Source organism: Miscanthus floridulus, chromosome 1 (genome assembly GCF_019320115.1).
Source record: "Miscanthus floridulus cultivar M001 chromosome 1, ASM1932011v1, whole genome shotgun sequence".
NCBI lineage: Eukaryota > Viridiplantae > Streptophyta > Magnoliopsida > Poales > Poaceae > Miscanthus > Miscanthus floridulus.
The window spans coordinates 200039379-200050083 of record NC_089580.1 but is presented as its reverse complement, the minus strand read 5'-3'; the positions used below and the strand labels follow the sequence as shown (position 1 = coordinate 200050083).

Genomic DNA, 10705 nt, shown 5'->3' with positions numbered 1-10705 from the left:
TTCTATAAGAAAAAAATAGTTAAATTAGTCAGGGAAATTTGACTTAGGATAACGACTTACATTTTGGAACCAAGGAAGTATACGTGTATATATATTTAGCGAAAATGAAAAGGATACTAATAGTAACCATCAGTTTAATTAATACATTAAATATCCGGCCGGGCCGAGGTGACGCAATTACCCCCGGCCCTCCAGATACATACAAATACTGGTGCTAGCGCACCACTCGCGAGTCCAGCTCCAGCACGCAGATATTTGCAGACTGGACTGGTAGCATAGCAGCTGCATCGCGGCGAAGTAGAAGTAGCCAAGTAGGAGAAGGAGTAGGAGTAGGAGCGGCACAGGCCAGGTGCGGGGCGAGAGCTTGACGCGGCAACCACCCTCCCCCTCCTCCGAGGTCCAGAGTCGGGAGAGCCCAGCAGCAGCTCATCAGCTCGCTCGCCAATCGCCATGTATGCTAGCTTTTGCTGCCATCCGTTCCGTCGCCCCCACCCTTTTCCCGTTTTCTACTCTCCCCTCCCCGCCTGCTTGCTTTTTTTTTGCGATGAGATCTTTGGTTTGGTTGGTTTCTTTAAGACCTGAGCGTCCAAATCACCCTGCCTTTTGATCCCAATTTCCTCCTTTTCCCTTGCCCTCCCAACACAAAGCAAGATTCTTGCTTGCCCGAGGTAAAGGGGGCCTAGCTATCTGCTAGCTGCTAGTGCTGCTATTCTTGCCCGCCCGATTGCTACTTGCAGCTCATCTTATTTGACTTAATTAGCTTGCTTCTGTTTTCTTTCTTTCTTTCTTTCTTTCTCATTATACGATATATATTTTCTCTGGTATATCAGTGTCTTTGTGTATGTGTATGTGTATGTGTATGTGTTCCTCTCGATGATCATGCATGCCGTCTGGGCTGGTCGATGAGCTAGCTAGTATCAGTAGCTAGCGCCATGGATCAGTGCTGGCCGGCCGCTGGTCTCTGCTGCTGCTGCTGAGCACTAACTACCTCTCCCACTTCTTGTAGCTATGTCAGGAAAGATTTATCTGGTCGGCCGCGCTCTCCTTCTCTGAAACACTGAAGCTCCAGCTGCCTGACAGCCACTTTGCACGACAACACAAAAAGTGAGTTCTCCCTTTCCTTGTGTTCCTATCCCTTTCCCGTGCTTCCCTCCCTCAGCTGCGCTTAATTTGCTGGTTGCTGCGTTGTGTTGTGCGTGCTTTAAGCCAAGAGAACAGCTACCGGCCGATCGACCGAGATGGCGCACGACCCCAGCCTGGGCTTCGCTGACTACTTCTCGGCGGCGGCGGGCGCCACGGCGATGGATGACGACGACGGGGCGCCGGAGCTCTATGGCTTGCACGCCGACATGGAGTACCTCGGCATGCGTGGCCTGGCCACCATGCCCGCTGCGGCACACCACCATCATCATCACGGCCACGGCCACGTCCACAGCAAGGCCGGTGTACTCCTCGACGACGACACGAGGGCGGAGCCAGACGGTAGCGGCTCCACGGACGACGCCACCATGCGCTTCCTGAGCGAGCAGCAGCATCCGAGCCAACAGGCGCCGCTGTCGCTATCGCTGTGCCGGCCGGACGGCGGCGGCGTGGGCGTGACGACGTTGCACGAGCAGCACCTCGGCGGCGGGTCGTCCCGGTACCATCAGCAGCAGCCGACGCCCGCGGTGTGGGTGCAGCAGCACGACTACTCGCCGCAGGGGCCGCAGCCGCAGCACGCGTGGCACCTGCGCGGCTCCAGGTTCCTCGTCCCGGCGCAGCAGGTCCTGCAGGAGTTCTGCAGCCTCCCCGTGGACAGCAGCAGCAGCGCCGCCGCCTCCAGCAAGCGCGCCAAGGCCGACGCAAAGCTGTCCTCGCACCACCACCAGCAGCAAGAAGACGGCGGCGAGGGGTCGTCGTCGTCGGCCTCGTGGGCGCCGTCGCCGCAGATCCAGGCCATGGACGCGTTGGAGCTGCAGCGGCTCAAGGACAAGCTCTACATCATGCTGGAAGAGGTGAGCTCTAGCTCGCAAGCAAGGCAGCTCGGGTCTCGCTCGCTCGCTCGCTAGCTAATCCATGATTAGGCTCTGCTCCAAGACGAATCTGAGGAGGGGGACGGAGAATAAGAAAAAAAGCTAACAGGAAAGAAAGTACTAGGAGTTCAATTATGGTTGCCGGAAGGGTGCACCTGCGACTAGGGCAGGCAAGGGACGCCATTCTGGGGCCTCGCCCTTCGCTTTTGGAAACCTCTATTCTCTCTCGCCCTGTCGCCCACCTTAGGTATCTTGCGTCTATCTACGCTGGGGGCACTGGGGGGGTCCCCTCCCTAGCCGTAGTAGCCGGCCGGTCATACATGCCATGCAGCTGTGCTGTGCAGCCTGCGGCAGACTCGCGCGCACAGTCTCTGCACAGCGCCATGACTCTGGGAGTGCAAGGACCTGCTGCCTTTCGCTTCTGCACGCTGCTACCTACACTGCCTTCTTTGCACGCCCATGCCTCGGCTCCATCGCACAGTAGTCACAGGCAGTTTTTACTGGTACTGTGCTCGATCACCTGTTGCACCAGGCAGCTGCAGCTCGATCGGCTCGGCTAGCTCATGCATGTGAATTGGACCTCGCAGTCGCAGCTGCAGAGTTCTAGTTCTATGGGGGTGGGTGGGTCACCAGAAGGGCGGCAGAGGCAGCAGTGGAAGTGGGCAGTGGCTCTTGTGTGGACGACCTCTGCAAGTTACTGTACCAGCAGTTGTTACATTGGCCGGCCCTCACTTGTTACTGCGCGCCTGTGGTGGTAGTACTTGTTGCGTACTAGTGCTACGAATCTAGCTAGTGGAGCAACCAGTAGGAGTGGAAAAGTATGCACGTACGGAATGCGTCTGTAAAAATTGGTGTATTGTACATATGTAGCCATCGTCATGTACTCGTACATACGGTGCTGACAAGGTTGCATTGCTTGCATGGTTCGCGTGCACAACATATGCAGGTGGACCGGAGATACCGTCGGTACTGCGAGCAGATGCGGGCGCTGGTGGGCGGGTTCGAGGCGGTGGCCGGAGAGCGCGCGGCGGCGGCGTACACGGCGCTGGCGTGGCGCACCATCTCGCGGCACTTCCGGAGCCTCCGGGACGGCGTGGTGGCGCAGCTGCAGGCGGCGCGGAGGGCGCTCGGGGAGAAGGACGTGGCGGTGCCCGGGATGACGCGCGGGGACACTCCGCGGCTGAGGGTGCTGGACCAGTGCATCCGCCAGCAGAAGGCGCTCACCCAGGGCGGCATGATGGAGAGCCACCCATGGCGCCCGCAGCGCGGACTCCCCGAGCGCGCAGTCACCATCCTCCGGGCATGGCTCTTCGAGCACTTCCTGCACCCGTAAGCATGCATGATCGATGCACTTCCCTTCCATGTTTTTTTTTTCTACTCCGGCCTACTATATATTCTGAATTTTAGTTTGATCATGTTACTTTGTTAGGGCTTATTATTACAAGGGTAGGTAAGATTTTCAATCGGTTTTATATATTTTATAAGCTGCTGCTGCTGCTTACTACAGTTTTTTATATATGAACTGAACACAAGTGCAAGGGCTAGTGTTAAGCAGCTAGCAATCGAGCTACCAAGCAAGCTATCTCACGTCACTAAGCTTGTCAGTGGTACAGGCTACTACTAGCTAACGCAATTCGTTAGCGCGTGACCATTAGTTGTGTGATAGATGGTATCTTCCAGTCGGCTTAGTTTTCTTGGAACGATTTATTCCACAGGCCGCAGCATTGTTCTTTCCGGGCCACAGTTTGTCTTGGCCGGTACTGCGCATCAAATGCTTGCTCAAATGGCCATGAGCCAAATTTGTCCACCAGATGCTACTTAAGCATAGACGTAATGTCATGCGTCCTTACTAATTCAGTGATGCAAAGCCACCAGCTAGCTACCTGACTTCCTCATGTTTTTCTTCATGCATGTGTAATACTATAGCTTTTAATTAATCTGCGTTTGAGCTCCATCACGAGCATCATATATGTATATCTTTTCATTCACACAAATTGAATGCATACTACTACTTCATGCATGCGCTAGTGTTGTTAGTATTTTTTTTCAGAAAAAATAAACAAGGAGCCCCAAACTTAATTAATATTCTGTCCGTATCTCATATCATCTCACAGGTATCCAAGCGACGTGGACAAGCATATCCTGGCTCGCCAGACGGGCCTCTCACGGAGCCAGGTACGTACGTGCCAACACACACACTGGCTATAGCTACTTCAGCTGAACGAGAAACTATCTATATGTATCATCCACGTCACTATAAAATAAATTCAAACTTAAATATAAGTAAATAAACGCAAGAAAGGTTGAAATTTCAACATTATATTTATATTGCCGTGTTGTTTGCATCGATCGGGCATTATACGTTTGAATTGAAGAATATGATAATATGCGTGTGCCAAACTGATTACACTACTTATACGCGATTGCGTGTTGCGTCCTGCTGATGACGATGATTCTTTCGATCGTCCGCGTCGCGTAGATGACACATCAATTCATTGGTTGCCATGTCATGGTCGTGCCATGTCCTCTTCTGCGTTGCAAATGTCTCGACGAAAGATTCTTTGTTTAAGCGTCCATGATCCGCGTAGCTCTCACTACAACGACGTACGCGATGACAGCATGCTTGCATTCCCATGCCGCAGGTGTCCAACTGGTTCATCAATGCGCGGGTCAGGCTCTGGAAGCCAATGGTGGAGGAGATGTACGTCGAGGAGATGAAGGCCGAAGGCCAGCTGGAAGACGGCGGCAGCGGTGGGGACCAGCAGCAGGGCGTCGTCAGCAACAACCCTAACCCGAGCAACGCCGCCGCCGAGGCGGCTGATGATGGCTGCGGGGACAACGGCGCCGTCGTCGTCGACCGGAAGCCGACACGGGCACAGCTCCTGCACGACGCGGGCTCGCTCGCCTCGGTCGTCAACATCGGCGGCTCGCGCGCGGGAGCCGCCGCGCGGCCGCTCGAGAACTTCGGCATCATGGACCACCCCGACTTTGACGCGTACGGTGGTGGCGGCGGCCACCACGCCGGCGGGGGCTTCAGCGGGGGCGGCGGCGTGTCCCTCACACTGGGCCTGCAGCAGCACGACTCCCACGACGGCGGCGGCGTCAACATCGCGTTCGGCGCCCCGCCGCCGCCCGCTCACCACCACCACGGCGCCGCCTCGGGGTACCTGTTCGTTCCGACGACGACGACGACGGCCGGCCATCAGATGGGCGGCGGCCTGCACCCGGGACAACACCACGTCCAGTTCGGCGGCGCCAGCATCGACGGCGAGGCGGCGCAGCACGGGCAGGAGCACTACCGGAGCCTGCAGGGCGCCGGGTTTCACCTCCTGCGTGACCTGGCCGGGTGATCTGATCCACCACCCATCGGCGGTCGGCCCCTCGCGAGCTCTAGCTCCGAGTGAGTTGTGACCGATGGGGACGTCGTGCCGGTGCCTAGCTACCTACGGGTGCCGCTGCTGCCGGTTGCATGGCATGCACTCGCGCGCGCTGTGTACACCTGATTTGTTTGGCTTGTTGCTTGCCTGGCTCATGCCGCTCTTGGTCTCGAACGCCACCGCCGCTCGTCGACGCCGGCGCGCGGTTTGGCCGGGGTTAGCTAGCTGACAGTTATATATATATGTAGCGTGTACAGATCGATCGGATTTCGGATCGCGAGCAGTTTGGACGCGCGCAGGTGCAGCTAGATAGTAGTAGTAGCCCGCCGTAACTGCGTAGTTGAAACGCCCATGCATGCAGCTTAAATTGCATTATTGTTTGTCAAATTGGTGAAGGATTCAACAGCTCAATTTATGCCAGGCGATATGATGTTCCTGACAGAATTTTCATCAGGTCATATGTGGCTGGTGCCTGGTGTAGGTCTCCTTTGGATAGGTTTAACTTTTTATAAGGTGAGAGAGCTAGTTAATAGCTACTGTAGCTTTTTATAGTTTTTTTATATCGCTTTTTATATGTTGGAGTATAAGCTAGACTGTTTAGATCAGCTAGAGTTTTTTTTAACAACTATCAACTTAGTTTAGTTAATCCAACCATGATAGTAGTTTACCTAAGGCATGGCAGTGAAGGAGAGAAGAGTCACCCTACTGCAGCTTGCGAACATGCATGCAATATGCGCCAGGATTGAATCCTAGCAGCAAAAATAAACTTATGACACTACTGTCAAAGCATAAATGAGTCATTAATGCATGGATGTAGGCGTGAAAAATCAGTAATAAATACTTTCCCCAACTGTGTTAATATAAGTTCATTGGTTTATCCTAAATTCTAATAAATTACTATTTTAACTTTGACCATAAATTTTATATAGGTTAACCACGCAAGATTAATTAGTATAATCTGATTTCAGTATAAAAAACTTTCATAAAGCATAATTTACTCTCTTCATTTAAGGTAATATGTTTTTGTTAGATGACGTATGCTAGTCAACCAATGTTAAAAAAAGTTTAACTTTGTACAAATGTAGATGACTTATTTATATCTATGGTTGGATGAAGTTGCCATTTGAATTAACATATGCAGCAGCGTGAAGAATCAAATATATATAGTTAACACAAGTGAGTAAATATCAACGAGTTTTTCTACAGAAATAATAAAAAAAAGAAAGAAAGACCGGCAGGTATGTAAAATACATAAAAGATGTCGATCGTAATCGTAGTTAATCGTCGGGTTGCTTGCACTGCCCAAACACTGCAACCAGCAATCATTAGGCATACTTAAGCAAAATTTTAATTATTTTTGTTGAGACCACAATGACGGATTTGTGTACAGCTTCCAGGATTTGGTCAGGTAGGATGTCACTATCGTATCTGAAAGTTCTAGCGTCACAACAGGAAGAAGAACAAAAGATGTCCATCATATAGCAAATGCTGTTATCTCAGGAACACCTTCGTCACTAGCATCGTGCTTTACATATTCAAGTTTCGTCCTCGTACGTGAGTAAGGATGGCAATGGGTAAATCCCCATCGGGTATGGCCACCCCAGACCTATCACCATCATAAAAATTTGGTACCATCAGAATACCCATATCGTCATGGGTGGGTAATTTTCCCCAGACCCATACCCGGCCGGGTAAATCATACCCGTCGGGTCACCCGTACCCGCCAACAATTTATTCACGCACATGAAAATCAACAATTCAACAGGAACAACCACTAACCAGAGCACATAAAATTAGACAAATAATAGCATTTAATAATATCTTCTGCAAATTAAGATTCATTTCCATTTAGTTTCTCCTCTACATTAGTCATGATTAATGTAGAAGTTACTGATTATAGACATGGTTTCGAGAACTTTCAAGTGGAGTATTGGACTCGTTGACTCCAGAACAAGTGATGCACTGCAACACTGAAGAAGAGTGTAGCCATCTTGTAAGTACCCTACCTCCTGTTGAAGCAGCATTGCTTGACTGGGCCATCAATCTCATGGCAGATGTGGTGGAAAATGAAAGCTACAACAAGATGAATGCTCGCAACATTGCTATGGTTTTTGCACCAAATATAACCAAGGTTATTGGCAAGCATATTTGTTTCTCTCTACTTACATTACTTTTCAGAATCTGTAGTCTAACCACGGAGCATTGATCTCTTTCAGTTGGCCGGGTATTTTTCACCCATGGGTAAACGGTTACGGGGACTGCTAGAACATACCCATACCCGCGTACCCGATGGGTGAAGGGTTTGGTCTATTTACGTACCCGTGGGTAGTGTGTTTAGTTCATATTTAGACCCTAATGGAGTAAATACCCGTCGGGTATCGGGTCGCGGGTCCCCATTGCCATCTTTATACGTGAGGTAGGGGTAAAACACCTTTTTTAAGACAAGTACTAGTTAACTGTACCCAAACCCACAAACAAACAACCCCCTCTAGGCGATATCCTTGGTCCTTTGATCCTTTCACCAAAAATAAGAAAACATAACTTTTTTTATGGAAGGGGTACATAATAAAGTTTACGGGGAGTGGACATGGTTATGGAATCTTTAGTCTTCTGTAAATTCGTTTGAACTTTTCTTAAGTATTAGGCAAGTCATACTATTAAGAGGGGTTGAGATCAAGTCAACTGCAAGTGTCTAAGTCTTCAAAGGTATCTAACCAAAACATAGACATTATAAAAAAATTCTTGCACTAATGGAGACCAAAATTTCCCTATTGGTGTGTGAAACTGACAGGGAAATACAAAAAATTGACAGAAAAGTTAGAAAATGCATTTCTCTATCGGTACACCGACAGAACAAATGCGATAGAAAAATAAAATTTCTCTGTTAGTTGATGAATTTTCTTGTCAGTGAAGCAATTTCCTTGTCGCTACGATGTCGACAAGAAATTTCGTTGACATCGACATGAAAAATTCGATGACATCAGATTCAATTTTCCACCCTTGCCATAGTAACCCAACACGGAAATTTGTGCCCACCATCAAAACAACACATGAGCCAACAAGAAAAATAGGATCTATAAAACAATCAGTTTTAGTTTAAATCAGTTTTAATTTTTCAGTAGTGTGGATACTTCTCAAACGTGACGCGACTACTGAGGGGTCATATATTTTGCTTGTGTATTGGGAATTCGAATCAAGGTTTGATTTAATTCCACGTTGGAATTCCCAATCAAGGGATCAAAATTTCACGGACCTAATACTCTTTCGAGTTCAAACTGTGCATACACCGTTACTTTCCTAGGGGATGGAAATTCTGGTCTTTGCTCAAATTTCCAGGACTTGCCTGTTTTACACAATAACAGTTAGCTGAAAGATGGGGCCTTTTCCGCCTCCATGCCTTTTCCCATGTACTTCCTTATCGTCTAAATATTTCCTAATAATAATAATAATAATAATAATAATAATAATAATAATAATAATAATAATAATAATAATAATAATAATAATAATAATAATAATAATAATAATAATAATAATAATAATAATAATAATAATATCATTTGGTAGCAACCTATTCACACCATCATGAAATAAAGTGCATAGGAACGAGGTCAACTGTAGATTTATTTGCCATGCTCGTGCTCTAGTAATTGCTCCTCGCGTAGCAACTTGAAGAGTGTTGTGTGTATCCATAGGAGTGATGTCCTCGTCACCCCACACACACATTCTCACATCATTCGGTCACTTAGACCTAACTCAAGACAAATACACTAGTGCTCCCCTCTCCCTCTCTTGCTTATTTTGATTTGGATTTGTCGACGTCTTTGAGGGGCATTGAGTTGCAGTGAGTGGTTGACCTTGTGAGCATCATCTCGATCTTCAATTTTGATTTGTTACCCTTGGGTTTGTTGAATCCTAGACGATTAGGCATCACCTGTTTGAAACCCTATTGGTTGTGGATTACTTTGAGAAATTTGTATTACCCAATTCTTTCTAATGGAATCATCGGTGTCGCGGGGCCGAAACCGCGGTAAGCATGTTGTTCGAGTCAGTGTCAGAGCACGAGTTCTACGGTGGCTCAGGTGGACTTAGGAACACAAGAATTACGTAGAGAATACGCAATGGTTTATCCTAGTTCAGGCCAATTCAGTCCCTACGTCCAGCAGCTGATGATCCTTATACTCAAGAGAACCCAAAATCTAGGAGGTTACAACAGAGTATAAATGATGAAGATTTGGTAGGGGGTTAGCTTGGTGCTAATCCTAAGGTTGCCTCATCGCTGGTGGAGTCTCCCCCTCGTCGGAGAGGAAGGAGACAACGGGATGCAGTGGAGGAGGAGCTCTTGGTGCCCCTCTCTAGGTTGCCTTGCTCTTGGTGCAGAGTAGAGGCAGATGGAATGGAATGGAGTGTCTGATGATCAAATTGGGATCCTCTCCTCTAGATCCGACCATATCCCTTATATAACGAGATAGGTCGGGTACAAGGCGGTTTGGGGGTTTAGTTTATGGTCTACATGCACCGGAGTCCAGGAGGGCCTTGCAGCAGTGCGCTGTGGAACGTCGAGGTGTCTAGAGCCAAAGAAGCATGGGCGTCGTCCGACTGCTTTGTTCTGACACTCTGTTCTGCATCGCGGCTAGGGCCGTCGGGAGCACAGGAGGCGACGAGCGTGGCTACCTGGGCAACACAGTCTTGCTTGTAGTAGTAGGCTTGCTCGAAGCTGCCCTCGACGATGATGACCCCCTTTGGGCTGGACATCTTGAGCTTGAGATAGGTGTAGTTGGGGACGGCCATAAACTTGGCAAAGCACGGTCGACTGAGGATGGCATGGTAGACACCGGGGAAGTCGACGACCTCGAAGGTGAGTGGCTCCTTGTGGAAGTTGTACAGCTGGCCGAAGGTGATGTTGAGCCAGATGCGCTCAAGGGGCACAGCTTCCTTCCCTGACATGATCCCATAGAACGGTGCCTTGCTGGGGCACAGGCTGCTCCGAGGGATGCCCATCTTATCGACGGTGCTGGCGTAGAGTATATTGAGGCCGCTGCCCCTGTCCATCAGCACCTTGGTGAGGCGCGTGGTGCCCACAATTAGGCTGACCACGAGCGGGTAGCGCCCTAGATGGGGGACACAATCGGGATGGTCTTCTTGGTCGAAGGCGATGGCCGTCTAGGACCACCGGAGCCGCGTTGGGGCTACGAGGGTGTGGACGGCGTTGACCTCCTGCTTGGGGATGTGGCACTGCTGGTGGGATTCATACGCCTGGGAGCCCCCAAAGATCATAAGGCAGAGCTCGACCTCAGGGGACTCGTTGTCTTCCTC

At 49.7% G+C, this 10705-nt stretch overlaps 2 protein-coding genes across 3 annotated transcripts; one reads left to right on the top strand and one right to left on the bottom strand.

The window, feature by feature from the left end:
- The first annotated feature begins 234 nt into the window (after positions 1 to 234).
- Positions 235 to 5994, top strand: LOC136450173 (homeobox protein BEL1 homolog). Of its 2 annotated transcripts, XM_066450520.1 has the most exons (6): positions 235 to 452; positions 1007 to 1104; positions 1207 to 1994; positions 2959 to 3341; positions 4127 to 4187; positions 4655 to 5994. In XM_066450520.1, the coding sequence occupies exons 3-6, from the start codon at positions 1239 to 1241 to the stop codon at positions 5360 to 5362; spliced, it is 1908 nt and encodes a 635-aa protein (XP_066306617.1). In that variant the 5' UTR covers positions 235 to 452; positions 1007 to 1104; positions 1207 to 1238; the 3' UTR covers positions 5363 to 5994. The 2 variants fall into 2 exon arrangements, with proteins under 2 accessions (XP_066306617.1, XP_066306625.1); XM_066450528.1 differs by lacking the exon at positions 235 to 452 and having other exon boundaries at positions 481 to 1104.
- Positions 5995 to 9898: 3904 nt separating this feature from the next.
- On the bottom strand, positions 9899 to 10441 carry LOC136469982 (uncharacterized). Its single transcript, XM_066467976.1, has one exon. It carries the CDS (start codon positions 10439 to 10441, stop codon positions 9899 to 9901), a length of 543 nt encoding a protein of 180 aa, XP_066324073.1.
- Between the last annotated feature and the right edge of the window lie 264 nt (positions 10442 to 10705).

What these genes read in the sequence shown, in the direction of transcription:
- LOC136469982 (XM_066467976.1), bottom strand. Translation starts at nt 10,441, where the DNA reads ATGGACAGGGGCAGCGGCCTCAATATACTCTACGCCAGCACCGTCGAT.
- LOC136450173 (XM_066450520.1), top strand. Translation starts at nt 1,239, where the DNA reads ATGGCGCACGACCCCAGCCTGGGCTTCGCTGACTACTTCTCGGCGGCG. An exon ending in TCTACATCATGCTGGAAGAG is followed by an intron (nt 1,995 to 2,958) that starts GTGAGCTCTAGC and finishes CAACATATGCAG; the next exon opens with GTGGACCGGAGATACCGTCG. An exon ending in TTCGAGCACTTCCTGCACCC is followed by an intron (nt 3,342 to 4,126) that starts GTAAGCATGCAT and finishes ATCATCTCACAG; the next exon opens with GTATCCAAGCGACGTGGACA.